Source organism: Miscanthus floridulus, chromosome 2 (assembly GCF_019320115.1).
Source record: "Miscanthus floridulus cultivar M001 chromosome 2, ASM1932011v1, whole genome shotgun sequence".
Lineage (NCBI taxonomy): Eukaryota > Viridiplantae > Streptophyta > Magnoliopsida > Poales > Poaceae > Miscanthus > Miscanthus floridulus.
Window position 1 is genome coordinate 17,395,351 of NC_089581.1, and position 17,172 is coordinate 17,412,522.

At 41.4% G+C, this 17,172-nt stretch overlaps 1 protein-coding gene and 2 non-coding genes across 4 annotated transcripts in view; 1 reads left to right on the top strand and 2 right to left on the bottom strand.

Moving 5' to 3' along the window:
• LOC136518546 (uncharacterized) overlaps window positions 1–17,172 on the top strand; it is a 39,302-nt gene that overhangs the window by 15,295 nt on the left and 6,835 nt on the right. Inside the window, exon 8 of one of the 2 annotated variants that reach the window (XM_066512225.1) lies at window positions 13,898–13,945. The exons of the other annotated variant lie outside the window; for it this stretch is intronic. Within the exon in view, the coding sequence (XP_066368322.1) occupies window positions 13,898–13,945 (48 nt within the window). The remainder of the gene's footprint in view (window positions 1–13,897; window positions 13,946–17,172) is intronic. 2 annotated transcript variants of the gene reach the window in all.
• TRNAY-GUA (transfer RNA tyrosine (anticodon GUA)) lies at window positions 4,242–4,324 on the bottom strand. Its single transcript has one exon. It is a non-coding gene; the product is annotated as a tRNA-Tyr (tRNA).
• On the bottom strand, window positions 7,271–7,343 carry TRNAF-GAA (transfer RNA phenylalanine (anticodon GAA)). Its single transcript has one exon. It is a non-coding gene; the product is annotated as a tRNA-Phe (tRNA).

Sequence of the window (17,172 nt, forward strand, 5' to 3'; positions counted from 1 at the left end):
TATAACTTACTATGATATCCTAGTTGATCATTTAACGATTGGAATATATACGGTCCATTAGAGATAATATCATTTGATCTAATATACAGACTATTCTTAGATAATAACTTTTGATATAAACCCACTACTTTGGACAATAATGTTCTATTTCCAGATTCCACTGATGTACTACATTGAATATCCGGTACTTGGAATACATTAGAGAAACCTCTCTTGTGTAATAGAGACTTTTCGAACTTAGAATACAAATCCCACAGACGGACTAAATCGGTTGTCATGATTGTATATTTAATCAATATTTTAAGGTTGGTTGGGATTTCCATTTTTATAGTTGAAACACCTACCCTAGGGCTCTATACTGTAGTGGTAGAGAGCTATTTTATCCCTAGTCTACTTAGTACGGCTAGAGATTGAAGGGAATCAACTTAGTAGACATATGCCTACTTTGTATGTGAGTTAATCACACATTAGTGATCGCATAGTATTAACAGAGAAGTAAGAAAAGAAATAACAGATCAGTAATCAAATCTATTCCTAGATTCTAGGATATTACACTGAGCACCTATCTCTTCTAATATAAGGCTGAGGAGCTATCTCTTTTCATTTCCGATAATACTTCTACGCAGAGAAACCCTGTCTTCCCCGAGAGTCTTCCTCTCCCTCCCTCCCTTCCTCAGCATCTAACTATAATGGCTAGCTAATATGTTATGTCCCTTGCCATTAATTCAATTTCCTTACTACCCTATTCTTTATTTCATCTTCCACCCCAACAAAACAACTATGTAAAAACTTTCCCTTGCACTGGTGACCCACAAAGAAAGGCATACAAAGAACTCTTACCTCATAGCGTAGATCCTCGAAATCCTACACTCCCATGAGGAATGAATGCGACACCCTATAAAAAGAGTCCAGATAGAACGATTCTTTCTTACCTAAAGTCCCACTTGCTGACCTGCTTCCCTAAGGGAATAGAGTGACGTGCACTGGCACTAGATGAGCTTAAGATTTTCAATATACTTGCTTAAGACTTTCTTATACAATTGGCACTCCAAGGGAAGATCAAGGGATAAGCACTCACTATAATCGGGGTGAGATCTCGTAAGAGTTGGCACCCTCGCCGCTGGCTTACTAAATGTAAGAGAACTTGCGGTGAAAAGGGTACTCCCAATTGCTGTAACAGAACTCGCAGGTAGAAGAACGAACTTCCAATGCATCGAAGCTTTCTACTCCTGCTTGAATACTTGCTCTTGCTCAATGGCCGAAAGAGAACTTTATTTAGTAATGCACTTTAAAAAGCTTTCCAAAATTGGCTAACTGGATTGATTTTCCCTTGTTGGGACTGGAGAGACTTGTGCAATTGGAGGGGCACTTTCACCCACAGGCTCGTAAGGGGAAGGGACAAATACCTTTACTTGGTCTAACAGTCCAAGAGCTCTCACGGTAATTGGATAGCTGGAAAGCTGGCTTGAACCAAGCCAAAAGGCGGTGTGTCATCACCTTGAACCAATGAATTCTCAGATTACTGGCAGTAATTCGTTCATTTCAATGAAAGAGCAGGTAGCTATAAGTTTCCCCACTCTAATAGTCTTTTTTAGATTCAAGCTTATTTCCTTGAGGATCGCAACCCGAATCTTAGGATAGTCTACTTTCTGATAGTATAGGAATAGCAGTCACAGAGGGAGGATCACAAATAAGTGTATTCTTACTAGATGAGACATCTTCTCTATTCTTACTAGAAGAGACATCTTCAGAAGATTTCTTCCAAAAATGCAAAAGAATTTCTCGTTGGTCCTGTCTTCTTTCCAAAAAAAGTGAGGGGGCCCACCACACCACTTCCCTCGACCCCTTACCACGGGAGTCACTAAAGATGAGACTGACCATGATAAGGGTATGGGGCATTGATTGGCTTGGAGGATTAAGGGGAATAGATTCGGGTAGTGGAGCCAACATATTAGGTCGGCCACTGAGATTTTGCCCCTTTTTCTCCACCTGCGCAGGAGGGATTGCAGCGGGATTCAGATGCCGCTCTTGACTGAGCCCGGGTTTAGGGGCTACCTGGGTTTGTGCCCAACCTGGGGGCGCCAAGCGCAATTCGAGATCGGGATAGAGGGTTCTAGGGTAAAAGCAATCCATCCTTATAGCAAGTCCTAGAGTTAAGTAAAAAAGACTTCTCGGGAGTTTGGGAGTGTGACTATAACCAGTACTCATGTATAATATCCTCTTTCTAGTTAAAATGAGTATTACCTGCCTGCACAATCAATCTATGGCGATCTCGGTCTCACGCGCCAGTCCCTCTTGCTAAGCCTAAGTGTTAAGCATAGCATATCTTATATTAACCTATCTTAAAAGGACTTCCAGACATTGATTTTAGGAGTTTGTAGGGCCATTCTTTTTCTCCTCGCGAGCCAGTACCCTTATTAGGAAAGTAGGGACTTATTTGAAGTTCATAGATATAGTCTATCAGGCTGGTCTCCGGGGTCGTTTCCCTAGCAGAGCAGGTTGGTTTCCGGTTCCCTACAAGCGTTCTATATAAGCGGTCCCTGCCAGTTACATCAAGTTCCATTCCAGCAATCAATTAGGCTAGTATTGATAGTTCAAGCTAAAAATTCTTTCTTAAAAAAAATAATAGGTTAGCGGGACAAGGAAGAAAGTGCGATTGTATTAGTGTTCCGGGAAGAAAGGGAATCCTGCGCTTCTCTAAGAAAAGAAAAAGAGAGAGTTTACACAAGTAAAGTACTAAACGAGAAAAAAAAAGCATTTATCGAGAAAAGGTCCCATAGTCATATTTATATATATAGACTCCTCATATTTATATATATAATAGAAAGATGAAAGGTTTCTTTTTGTTCGGTCAGTCTGTTTCCTCTCGATTCACCTAAAACTTCTTTTGCCACTGACGTGATACAATGAGCCATCTCATTCTACATTGAGTTAGCATCCTCACCTAACTTCCACTCCGTCTCATTAATTATTTTCTCTTTAAACATAACTTGCTTATCCCCTTTCCAATTCCACCACCTAATCCTAGGCTCCCTTGCTCCTTCTCTTCCATCTCTTAATACTAAGATAGAGTACTCCAAATCTATGTTGGGTTGCTACACTCTCTCCAGGTATCACCCTTACAATCCTTGAAATACTTCTGATCTGCTCGTCGCGTTAGGAAGAAGTCAATCTGACTAACATTAGAACCACTCCTAAAAGTTCTCAAGTGCGAGTCTCTATTCCGTGTTGGCAAGTATCAAATCATACGGCATAGCAAAAAGATAGTTTTCCGCGTTATCTCAAGAAAAAGGACGAAGAATTATAGAATTGTCGTGTATGTTACTTTTTGGGTGTGGCCATTTTGAATCCCATTTCCAATGGAAAAAGACAGTCGTTTTCCTCTTACGAATTAAGTTAAAGACCCCTACCCTTCGGTCAAGATCGATACAATACAGCCGAACCCGCTTTCTTCCGTCTGTAGTCGATATATTTATATAATTAGATTAATAGGTGCCCTATATCAGGTATGACAAGGTTGCCAAATAGTTTTCCCAAATTCAAAGTAGTTCACTGCCCTTCTTCATTAAAGTGGGCCGCAGTGGAAACGGCGAACAATTGCTGTAATATAGATACCGGAGAAACATGCTGCTCTCCTCTTCTATTCCATTTTCTGTTTCTACATATCTTTCGAGAAGGGGGAGGTCATTAGAGGCTCCTCTCGAGGACATACAAGAAGGATCCCTCTTTTCTTACTCGGATGGCTTGGCTGTTTCTAGGCATTCCACTAGTACCGTTTTAGGGAAGAAACTACTGCTGGCACGGGACAACCATACCTACTCAGAGTACTCTTTTCTTGCCTTGTAACAACAGTCTATTCCACCGGATGCACAAGCCTAAAAAGCCTATTCTATTTATTTGCTAAAATAGTCCAATTTGACGTAAACTGTTTTCGATGTTGAAAACATCTTCGAAGAAATGAAAAGGTATCCTACATCACCAGTATCCACATATCCTCCTATCAAATCCAATGCAACGGCTCCTACTCTGTATAGATTATAGACCTTTGCTTTTGATTATCGGTTAATCGAATTTCATGATTGCATAGCAACCGACCGAGGAACTACTAATCTTTAGACCAAAAAACCCTTGACTTATTTCTACTCTACCTACTAGCTTACCCAAAGACTTTTCTCACACATAAACCGTGACATGACCTATTCTCAAATGCCTACTTTCTCTTCTCTTAAGTCTACAACAAGTGGGAGAGGCAGGATTCGAACCTACGTAGAAAACCTTCAACAGATTTACAGTCTGTCGCTTTTGACCGCTCGGCCACTCTCCCCTTCCCTGGGATACGCCCTCCTCAAACAAAGGGTTCCTGAATAAGGAGGATGGCGGCCTTCGTTCTTAAGTTAAGAAGAGCAGATGGAACTATTAGATTTGCTAGCGTTCCGGGAGAATAAATAAGGTCATTTAGTAAGTTCATAACAATTTCTGTAAAGCAAGGGGCAAAGCTTCTACGACAGCTTCCCCCTCATTGCCATCGTCGGCCTTCCCCAGCTCCCCTCCTTCGTCGCTTCTGGCTAAGCATCTTTCGGCGGAGGAAAGGAGGCGACTAGTCGCTTCTGGCGAAGCTGCGAGTTCATGAGCAAGTGAATGAACGAGCTGCGAGTGAAGTGCAACAGTCGTAAGTAAGGCTCGCCATGTTCCTAAAAGGAGTGACCATCTTTTCTTCCCTTCTACTGACACTGAGCGAGCAGCAAGCATAGGCAATAGTTTCCGTAGGGGTGGGGCGCAAGCAAGCGTTTTAAGGCTCCGCTAGCTAGCGTACTCTTCTGCTATCAATGAAACCGAAAGAAAAAACCTGTGCCCTTTCGTATAGATCGAGACGCAGTACTTTTTCTTGACTTCTTCCATACTAGGAAGAATGGAAGGAAATCCTTCGATAACACTTCTTCTTCCTTATTTGAAGAAATGATATCCGACGCCCGCTCTTTCATTTCAAAAAAGTTCTTCTTCTTAAGATAAGAAGCAAATAGCATTTCCTATTGATTTGTCCCCTGGACTAGACCTATGTAGATTCGGAATTATCCGTCGCTACGCTGTTCCCAAGGACTAGCAAAATCAAAATAGCGAAATTCTTGGGTCATCTCAATGGGTTCAGAAACCACACGTTTCTCTGGATCATCATAGCGTACTTCCACATATCCACTCAGAGGAAAGTCTTTTCGTAATGGATGACCCTCGAAACCATAATCAGTTGATATACGGCGTAAATCCGGATGATTGATGGAAGAAACACCAGACATATCCCATACTTCTCGCTCCCACCGGCCGGCTGATGGAAATGGACTGACTACCGGAGATATTCGTGTTACTTCGTCCGCACTTGTTTGTACACGAATGCGTGAGTTATACCGAGTACTCAGTAAATTATGGACAACTTCAAATCTTCGTTTTCGAGAGGGATGATCCACTCCGCAAATATCGATCGAAACTTGAACCCTTGTATAGGTATGCCATTTTAGAAAGCACAACAATGGAAATGGGTAGTCAGTATTGGTATAAGATCTATTCCCATGTTCCGATCTTTTCATTTTATGTACCCATTTCTTGGGTAAAATCTCCCAACTATATTTGAAAATGGATTGGTTATCCATAAATGAAAATAAAGAAAGCTTTATTTTTTTTTGTTCCGCTTCTTGCTCTAAGCAGAAAGACTTGTCGGAAATCGCCGGTTGGGTTGGTCCGACCAAGAAAGGCATGGGAGTGGAGAGGCGGAAGTGAAAGACTGGCTACCAATAAAGATCCCTCACTGCACACTTTCTATAGTTCTGTATCCAGGATCGGCTGCATGCTCTAGTGTTGAATCGGGTATAGAACCCAGGATGCTTGGTTACAATTCCGAATCCGCTAAACCATGTTTGTTTTCTTTTTTTTTCTCGACTGGCTTTGCTTTATCCATGGGTAATGAGTTTCGATGTATTGGGCGTTTCCGTTTAGAAATAGAAGCTTTTTCGTGCTTGCTTGCGAGCATTGGAATGGCCTGAATGGAATGAATATTAAGATAAATAAAAGATTCCAAGAAAATTGAGAAAGTTATTCATTCTTATATTAATTTCCTATACTTGACCGAACAACTTCCAATTCCGTTATTTCAACTACACCAAATGATCTTTCGAATTGGTCAAGACTCTCCTGTTTATGGCCCCTTCTATTCTATATGGTACCTGTTGTTGTTTCATTGAATTTGCTTCAGGCTTGCGATTCGACTTTGATCATTATGGATTGGTACCAAGAAGATCAAGTCCTAGGCAAGCGGACCTAAACCTAATTTTCACAGCCGGTACGGTAACAATGAAAATGGCTCCTTCTTTAGTGAGATTATATGAGCAAATGCCTGAACCAAAATACGTCATTGCTATGGGAGCTTGTAGTATTACAGGGGGAATGTTCAGTACGGATTCCTATAGTACTGTTCGGGGAGTCGATAAGTGAATTCCTGTGGATGTCTACTTGCCGGGCTGTCCACCTAAACCGGAGGCGGTTATAGATGCCCTAACAAAACTTCGTAAGAAGATATCGCGAGAAATAGTTGAGGATCGAACTCTATCTCAAAAGAGAAATCGATACTACCAGTCACAAGCTTTATGTTCGGCGCAGTACTCATACTGGAACTTACGAGCAAGAATTGCTCTATCAATCACCGTCTACTTTAGACATATCTTCTGAAACTTTTTTCAAATCCAAAAGTCCAGTATCTTCCTACAAATTAGTGAATTAGGAAGGGCTCTTTTGTGCAGAAAAAGAAAGAGCAGGGCAATCTTTCAAACTTGCATTCGAAATGTGAAATATTTATACAAAAGGGTCCAGATAGACTGAGCAAAAAAGGGCTTCATTTCGATTCTCCAATTTTGAAAATCACATATTCATTTCCTTCGTATAAACAGAAAAATACGATGACTCAAAGAAGTTCCCTACCACGAACTTTGTACCGCGCGCATTACTTAGAACAACTAGGAAAGTAAGATAAGATAAGCAAGAATATAAAAATATTCGGAATAGCAGAATAAGAAATGAAAAAATGAAGAAAAGGGAACCTAATCTCACCTCCTTCTGTACCATAAAGAAAATAACCCGAGTCCCTAAAGAAAAAGAAGTGTCTCTATTTAGAGATTTATCTACTTAGATGAAAAAATAATACTCCTTCTATATTATTCTAGAATATGTATCCCAATCCATCTCGAGTAATTTTTATCAATACCTATTCGGTAGATCCTTTTTTCTGTGCCAGGAACCAGATTTGAACTGGTGACACGAGGATTTTCAGTCCTCTGCTCTACCAACTGAGCTATCCTGACCATTTATTGTGCATCATCCTAGTAGAGTACGTACTTGTATCTATGTCAATTAAAGGGACTAAAAAAGAAAAAAGTCTTCTAAAATTGGACTTAGTAAATGTCAGGATAATGATATGGATTGTGAATGACTTACTTAATAATAGGGATTACTTGCCTATACTATAATATGTTCATTTGTATGAATGGGATAAGATCCAAAGAAGTAAGTTCGGATCCGTTTGTGAAAGAGTAGAATAAGAAAGATAGTGAATCTTGTTTGAACCATTAATGAAAAATAGAGGTTGGTACAATAGTTAGGAAGTAAAATGGGCTTTTTATTGGGGATAGAGGGACTTGACTTGAACCCTCACAATTTAGAAAGTCGACGGATCGACTATATAATATACTATAAATTTCATTGTTGTCGGTATTGACATGTAGAATGGGGTTCTCTCTCCATTCACTTTGAGCTGGGTTTCTTGTGATCTTTGTAGTTGTTTTTCCGTCCAATTTTATGGTAAATTCAGTCATAGGAATCCAGACTCCGCTTGATTCGATCTTCAGTTTCGACCTTCATCACTCAGGAAATTTTTGTTGCCACTTATTCCACTCAGAGAGACCGAACCAGGCAACAAAAAGGCTGAAGGAAGTTCTCTTTCCATTCCAACTAAACTAAGTGAAAAAAGGGATAGAGCAAATTGTTGAGGAACAAAGAAAATATCTCCAAACCAACGACTCCTTTCCTTTGGTCGACTCTAAAGAATGTATCGGGAGTTGGGAGTTAGCCGTCTCATAGGAGTGATAGCAGGGTTTTGAACGGAGTTTCTTCGTACGATTGAAAAAAAGAGTGCTCTAGGTCGGAGAAAACAACAAGAAGATTGTTCAACAGTCTGTCTCCCAACCTCTTTAAAGCAGCTACCTACCGTGATATGGTCTTGGGACAGCATTGGCACCTCCGTTTGCTGGATCTTCTAGGCACTCGAAAGCGCTTCCACGAGAGACAGATGGACTTTGAGTTATAGACGGAGAAGAGCCCTTAGAGGATGAAGAGTGATTCCTAGCCCTTATCCGAGCGATGACTACGACCCACGAGCGATACCTTTGTCTTTGGTGCTTGAGTTGTCCTCCCAGCGGTGTGCTCCTCGGTTTCGGAAATGACATATTGAAGCGGTATCTTTAGCAAAGCCCAAATCCGGCATCCCCCTTTACTTTAAACCGAGCAATCTGAGGGTAGAACCTTCCATTCTTACGTGATGCTATCCATAGCTAACTTACTTGATATGCTTACCCTGACCGGACAACGGCGGCTAGTTCGATTGATCGTATGATCATCCTTCGATGAAAAGAAGGAATCACAGCTGAATCCAGTACATTCCTAATTACGACCAAGGCATGGTCGGAAACTATCTCTTCGTCTTCCTAACTAGCTATCCGCATGCTCGTACTTCGTAGCAGGGCATCCCGAACTCCATTCTTCTATATTTATATATTGGTTAAATGGGGACCAAACCTTAATGAGAAAAGAGCCTATACCGACAAGAGGAATAAACCCCCTTTTCCCTCGGTAGACTTTCGTGTGAAAAAAGTAGGATTCCCCCGGATGTTCAACAAAAGTAGCTTGATCGATAGGTGCGCCAACTCCCATCTTTTTTCTGTTCCAGCAAGGAGAAGCAAATGGACGAGGATTGTTCCTTCTTTCCAAAACCTGCATCCTGTTTGCTTTATCTCGCTGCTTCTTCTGCTTATCCTTACTTTCCTACCATCCAATCTGACTGAACTGAATCCGAATCCTAAAAGGCAAGACCCAAACCACCGGTCGATCAACAGTTCTTCTTTCACTTCCATCTCTTGATACCTGTTTTCTTGCTTTTCTTACCACTGCTGTAGTGAACCGCATCTCTAAGCACCGGGAGTCGTGAACCGCGCACAAGGTCCTTCTTAAACTAGAAATAAGTGAAATAATTGTTAAGGGTCACCTTGGCAATGTTATTACTAGTAGCTGAGATGGTGAGTTAGAAGCTAAAGGCAGTAGAGCTTATTCGTATTGTCAGCTAGAAACTTGTTATCAGATCTATACGGGACACAATCCTGTGGTGAAAGCCGCCATCAACATTCGCGTAGAGAGTCCCAAAAAGGGAGGGGAAAACGAGATGATTGCTTCGCCCAGTAAACTATGCTTGCTCTGATGACCTGGCCTTTCTCCCGTTAAAAGGTGGGTACCTTTCCCTAAATCCTTCTCCCGTGCATGCTATTCTCCTGTTCCCCCGAAGGGCGGTATCAATACGGCAACCCGAAAGCTCGTTATCAAAGTGGTCTCTTCTCAAAAGCTTATCTGCCAGATGAAAACAAGTTCGTAGTAACAGGGGGCAGCAGGTTGGATAAGGGTGCCAGTGAAGAAATCAAGAGAATATGCTTTGGAGTATTCATTGAAAGAAGTCTTCCTATAAGATAATCATCTTTCCTTTGTTTTGACATTCTTGATGTATTTTCCACTGTATGGACATCCTTCTATCTTTGTATCGGTAGCCTCTTCAAAGTATTGCTTTAAAGTTCCTCATGAAGACAGAGAACCAGCTGACTACTAGAACTCCCCATCTCATCCCTGCTGCTGATCCGTGGTACCATTTCTCTATGGAGAAGTGTTGATTGATTGATGATCTGAAATAAAAAGAATGCAGAGAATAGGATCCACGGCTATGAGAGAAAGCAAACTATACTAGCTTCCTGTTGCCGATTAGTTGAAGGGAAAGTAATAAATAGTCTTAGGAATTATAGAGCAGTAGACAGCATTCTAGACCTCCAGGATAGAGGAGTAGCCAGACATATATATAGACATCAAGGATAGAGCTGGAGACTCAGATCCAGATCCGGAATAAGAGAAGTAGGTCAAAGAAGAGTGATGGGACTCACCCGAAAGGTTATGCAGCTGGCGCAGGAGGCCAAGCATTCAGCCAGACGTCCTGGGAGCCCCGTTTGCCTTTACTAGAGTCTTGAGTTTATCTTTCTAGCTAAGTTTCAAAAGAAAAGGTGAACAGCCCCCTACGCCAAAGGGCATTTGTCATCCTTGGTCTTCGTTCAGGCAAGTCTAATCACACAAGATCAAAAGAAGTGATTCGGGAGTATCAACTAATTTCATTTAAATGGCTGGGAAAGAAATCAACTAATTGGTAGCCCGCTTGGTACTAAGAGGTTCCTTGCCCTTCTTCCATTTGGGAAAGTGATATTTTTTTTGATTTGCTGGCAGGGAAGTATGTTTGTAGGTAAAAGTTGGAATTAGAATCGGGGAACTCGGTAAAGTAGCTTTCATAGCTTTCACATATTTGTGAGCCCTATGGGTAGATATAAGAAGGTACCCGACATCATCCACCTTACGTTGAGACAGAAGAGAAAGAATCCCTCGCTAGCAAGCTTCTTCTACTACCTGATGATTGAATTGGACTTCCTTCCCCACAGAACCCAAGATGGTTGACTACTAGGCTCACAACTCTACGCAAAGGTAGGCTCGATGAAGAAAGCGCAGGGTTACTTTCTTGCCTGAGGAAGTAGTTAGAAGTACTTTCTTATTAATCTGCTTGATGTACATAAATCGATGGTTAAGGCGCGCAGCGGTAAGGTTCCCACCGAATCAAGAATTCGGCAATTGAGGAGCTCGATTAGTCATACTCACCACCACCAGCTCTAGGCCCATCGCCCGATCTCAGAACAAGTCAGCAGGGAGAGGGAGTTTATCTAAGCGAGAATGGGGTCGGGGCCAATGCTTCGTTTTGGCTTGATCTATTTCACAACAAGTGAAGTGGGAGATTGACGTTTACAGACTGCTATCAGCTCGGGAAAAAAAGAAAGAAGTATCTAACTAGAGCTCGCTCCTTTAGTAAGGAATAGGGAAATTACCACTAGATGGCAGACAGAGAAAGCATAATCATATTGCAGACAAAGCATAGTCATGTGATATTACAGACTTTCCAGTCAATCTTACGCAAGAATCGAATCCATTTCTTTCGTATATGAACTGCAATTTGCCTAGGAAGCTGACCTAAAGGTCTCTTTCTCGGAACCAGCTCTTAGGTCTTCTTCGCCTTATTGATTAGAGCGAGGCTTAGGGCGAAGGGCTAACGGAAGACCGACCCTTACTTTCCAATCTTGAAATGAAAATCAAAGAATTTCATGTGTGTGCGCGTGAGAGCCTTTTGTTTCAACTTTATTGCATGTGAGTGGAGACAATGGCTCTTCTTTGCTTTGGTTATGCGATTAGGAAAAGTGATCCACTTAGAGATGAATGTGATGTTCTTTCGCTTGGCCCAAGAGCAGGCACCCCGCCTGTATGCTAATCCTTGGTATCTGTAGTATTCTGAGTGGAATTCAATATTCAAGTCATTTTCATTGTTTGTTTTTAGTTTTGTTGTGGAGAAAGAGGGCTACTTAGGAAGCAAGGTAACTCTATCACCTTCCGTCCGTCTTTTCTTGAACATTTGACTTCGAATCCTAGCTTTTATAAGGCTCATGCTTCGGTCCCGCTACCGCTCTACCACTGTGCTAGACTCCCATCCATACCGCCTGGTCTGAATTTGGAAGATTGGATTTCCAATCAACGAGTAAGTAGCTCCATTTGGGCTAGGTCAGAGCTGGCTGAAACATATATGTCTAGTTCTTTTTCCTAAAGATAACCTATTACACAATGACGGATCTTCTCGAACCAGACTGACTCATCACTCATCTATCCAAAGCTTGAAATAGCGCCGCTTACCTGTCTCAGCTAGCATAGGACCAAGCAATCCCCATACCCAGACCCCTCTTCTCCTTTATATTTAATTAGTCTGTAAGTGCATTATTTGTGCCCGAGAGAACTACTGGTAACTACTTGAACTATGGAGCCGGCGTATGGTCTGAATCAACGAGAGTGTGATACTTAAAATAAAATCATAATTATAGGGAGGCTGCTATATCTTTAATCTATACTAGGTCTTTTCTTTTAGATGAATAAGTTACTTTACTCCTCGAAGAACATTACTTCTCTGGATGCTAAATAAAGAGATTGAAATAACCTTACTAAGCTTTAAGTAAGCACTCTTACCCGCACCGGATTCGTATGGAAGATCGTATAAAAGAAGTATAACGTTGCTGTAGGAATTCTAAAAAAGAAAGAAAGACGAATTTGGATCCTTTGAGTCTTACTGTATATCCCCCGATTTAGAACTTCCTATCAAAAGATATGACTGAATAGTTGAAAAAAAAAAGCTTATTGAATCTTCCTAAAATGCTCAATCCAAAAGGACTATTTCGTTGTTTGTGCCACTCTTTAAAGCTAGTGAAATCGGCTCATAAGCGCCCGGTGAAGTGGCCAAGAAAGGCATGCATGGCTCTTCCTATTCTTCACAGGCGGTGGGATATCTCGTAACCCAGCTACCTTGGCAACTAGCTCTATTCGCTTTCCTCGGGTGATCGAGTTCTGTTCAATAATTCGAATTCTAAAGAAGCTGTCAAGTTATGGCTAAATCCTCATCTCCATAGTGGAATAATAAACCCAGCCCAGCCCTTATCTTGGGCTTGACAGGTAGACTATAAAGAGATTCAGTACAGCAAGCCTGACACTCATATTTATTAATATAATGGGGACCCATTAATAAGAGAAAGATAATAGAGAGCCATCTGCCAATAGGCAGAATAGATTCCACACTCACTTCAGATTCTGGGTGGGTAAAGGGAAACGTGATCTCTATTCTGAGAGGGAGCGCGGTCGAGCATAGACTCGGCAACAACCAATACATCCAATACCACAGTAGGCCCACGTACTAAAGCTTAAATGTACTGTATGTGCCATCATAAACCATTTCAGTCGTAGTACCTAACCTACCAGGCACTTGTTTGCCACCAAGATAACCTAATTAACGTGAAACCAACTGTATTTCCGCTGTAGTACCTACCAGGCTTGTAACCAAGCTAAGTGAAATTGAAAAACATTTTCGCTGTACTACCGCTCGTGTAACCGACGTAATCGGTCTTAAACACCTATAAGGAACTCGTGTACAACCATAACATTTATATATTTCACAGGTGTACCACCGTAACCAATTTCACTCGTGTACTACCGTAAAGCAACGCACTATTATACTAATACCATTCTATTTTGAATCCCTTCTATTATACAATAAAAGTCAAGTCTTACCTGTGGTGGTATAGTTCTTCCCTGTGGTGGTAAAGTATAGTGTGGTTCTATGAAATGCTAGTGTTTTAGCTTCCAGGTTTCATACTTGAACTTATGTTTATACTATCTGGTTGATAAGAGCTTTTCTTATGTCGTTTAGCAAAACAAGAATGGAACCTCATCCAGATAAATTAACCCTTTAGTAATGGGTGAAAAGCAGAGGGAAAAATGATCTACCTCAGGTAATACTATCTGTGGGAACCGGTTGTGATTGAGGTAGTGTAGTCATTGTTTGGTGGCAATCGCCTACTGGAGAAGTCATTCGAAATGAGAGTTGTAGCAGCGGTGCGATTGGGCTCGGTGTCACTGATACCCTATGGGATGCATGCATATATTATCCTTAATTTGGTTACTAATGAGCTGGTTTGTCAAGATAGAGGACGAAGAAGAAGCTCTTTTGAAGGAAGCTGGCAACCCACAGGTAAATGCTTTTCATTTTAGGTCATATCCCGTAGCAAATCAAGGTTCGGAGTCAGATGATTGTGAGAGAATGAATGCCTATGCGTCCGATGCCATGGAATCTGCTGCAAAGTCAGTCTGACTAGGATAGGATTTGTTGACCTGAGACTGGCCTTTTTCCTAGGGATTAGACAAAGTCAGAAAAGGGATTGTGCTTTCACAGTGCATCAATAAGAAGGAATAGCTGGTTCACGGTAAAGAACTCAGGCTATTGGGATCGACCCTAAACCAAACGAATTTGAAGCATTTCTTTGAACAACACCAAATCATTTAACCTAGGATGAGGAGTAGTTTCAAATAGAAGTCAAGTAAACAGATTCAAGTTAGCCCAGTGTAGATCCTTGGAAACTAGTTCAAATCGAACTCAAAAGCAAAACTAAGCAATCCAACTTCCATTGAAGCAGCTTCCCTGAAACTAGCTACCATTGTATCGATTCTAGCTACCATTGTTGCGGTTGGTGCTATTTCTTCTCTTGGAGGCTGGGCTATTAAGATTAGGGTGTAAGCGAAGGAACTGTTGGGCTGCGAGTGAGCGCTACTTCAATAGGTCGAGGGGTCGGTAGGTAGTCATTTTTCCTGTAGTACCTGTACCCTTTTTAAGCCAGACATCTTCCCGCATCTGAACCAGTAGCAGAAGCCCTAGCATGATAAGATCTTATTAGAGCTACTATGATATTCTCATATCAAATTATCATTATAGAAAGTGCTTTCTAATTGACTGTTATTAGAAGCACATGTGCTAGAATAGCAATTTACAGTAGCTAGTCTAGTAAACTCATAGTACGCGGAACAACTTTCTTATCAAACTTCCCCCTAAATCGTCAGCTATAGGCGAAAGAGTCTGCTGTCTGAGCTAAAGGCAATCAAGGAAGCCGAGTAGGGAAGAGCTGAGGAAACAGAGATAATCGAGTAATTAAGATTGTACTTTCTTTCGCCTCTAATTTGATTTTGAATAGTAGATTCCAGTATCCGACCAGCTATTCTGAATGAATCAGATCTGTTTCTTTCTGATGACGCTGTTGAACAAATTGTGGATCAGGTACTGCGCATCCAGATGAAATGTTACTTTCTGTTTATTTCCTTCAGCTTATTTGGTCCACATATGCCTAGACTGTAGTGCGGTGTGTGCCACATTTGTTTGCACTTACATGCCTTCACATCTAACTTGTGGCTGGGACACCAAAAGTGCCTAGCAGCTTTCAGTTCATTTCCTTCACAAAAAGTTGTCGCAGGTTTCATGTCGAAATCACTTCTTGTGGCGCAAGAAGCGTTCACACTATAATTAACCTCTTTCTTAGGGAAGTAATTCAGATGGCATCGAATAAGCTCTTTGATCTTGATGCAAGTGAAGAAGAATGCTTGAGATTCCAAGTAAGGGCATTCTCTCCATTATAGAGCTAGGCTAGATAGGACTCAGTTTAGATTGACATAATAAGGGTTTGAGATTGACTTAGTCAATTCAGTGAAGTGAATAGGCGGATCGAACTCAAAGCAAGGTGTAAAGCGGTAAGGCATTACGCTGTGGTTAATCTTCAGATATAGAGTAGGTACCGAACCGGAGTCAGAGTGAACTGCGGTATTTCATTCAGTCAGCTTGGCTTCGAAGATGTTAACCTTGAGGAAGTACAGGAATGCAAGCAAGCAAGGCAAGGAACTCGGTTACGCCTGGAAATCCTCTTTACTTTCCACGAAAAGATCCACTTCAAAAGTTTATGGAGTAGAAGAACCCGCCTCATATCGGTACACCTGAATAACCATATCTGTGAAACCCGGTCCATCTGTATACATCGATATTTTCACTGTATACTCATTTCCTTTCTGTTTCATTTTCCTCTCTAAAATAGCTTCAGGTTGCACTAGTTATTCTCCATCTTTCCCCACAATCGGCATGTCAGATAGGACTTGTACACCTTCCCCCACCCTTTTCTTCAATTGCGAAACATTAAAGACTGGGTGTACCAGCTTTTAAGCTATCTTACTAATCCTTTATGATCACCTCCTGAATCTTACTTACTTCTAAACTAGTGTGCAACTCGTGGATGAAAGGAATAGTTTTCCACACATAATAAATCATTTGAGCTAATTCCTGAAAAGTTCGATTTTCCTCTTTGCTGATCATTGAAAAATCGATCTCTCAATTCCACCACTTGCCCGAAATCCTGAAATGTAACTCGACTAACCCAACTGCTCTTTGAAAAAGAACCACTTATTTTATTGAGTTGGTAATTGACGAGCATTTACTCTCTTTTTTAATCCTTTTTGAAGAGTCCCTTCTGACGTGGCTTTTTGATGAGAAGAAAGTGATCAAATTAGAAAACGTTTGCCCGAGAAGTACGAGTATATTGTCGCTGCAATTGAAGAGTCGAAAGATCTGTCGACACTCTCAATTCAACAATTGATGATTTCATGTTCGTCGCATGAAGAGAGAAATCTACAGCGCGGGCTCGGTTGAAAGTTCTTTCCAGTCGAAGTTGAGGAGCCCAAAAACCCTCGATGAATAAAGGGAATTTAAAGAGAAAGGGCGGCTCTCGTACTTTATATAACTTCCTAACATTCGTATTTTCGTTCGTTATATAGCGGAGAAAATCTCCCATTCATCCGTTAGTGATTTCTTGCTTGCATTGGCATTGAATATTCTAGTGTAGTGACTGGGGCTTCCATAGCCGCCAGATACCTCCTGCACGCCCTTCTGGGTTGAAGATTCCTACTCCTTACTGTGAGCAGTGGGTGGCATAGCTTTTTCTAGAGGATAGCATTGGCTGTCTTGCCTTCTTGATTGTACTTCCTATTAGTTCACGGGAGACCATCCGGATTTATTCATATCTATAAAAGTACGGCCTTAGTCGCGCATTGGTGTGAGCGAGGCGCCAGAAGGTGCTTTCTCGTAGAATCATTTCATTGGGAAAGGAAAGAAAGTCAGAGCTCCCTCAATTGTGCACTCTTCACCTGGAAAAAGCGGAAACCGTGGATACGTCAAAGAGAAACCTTACTAAATTGAAGTAGGTCCGGTGCAGTTTCTGTAGAAATATTTTACAGGGTAAGAAAGTTATCCGGTCGGTTGTCCGACAGTGCCGTAGTTGAATAAGCATTTCCTTTTTTTACTTCTAGAAGGACTCGAAGTGAGACCAGAGAGAGAAGCCCGCAAACCATAGCGACTAGCTAGTCTCAAAACAAAAGAGTTCTTTTTAC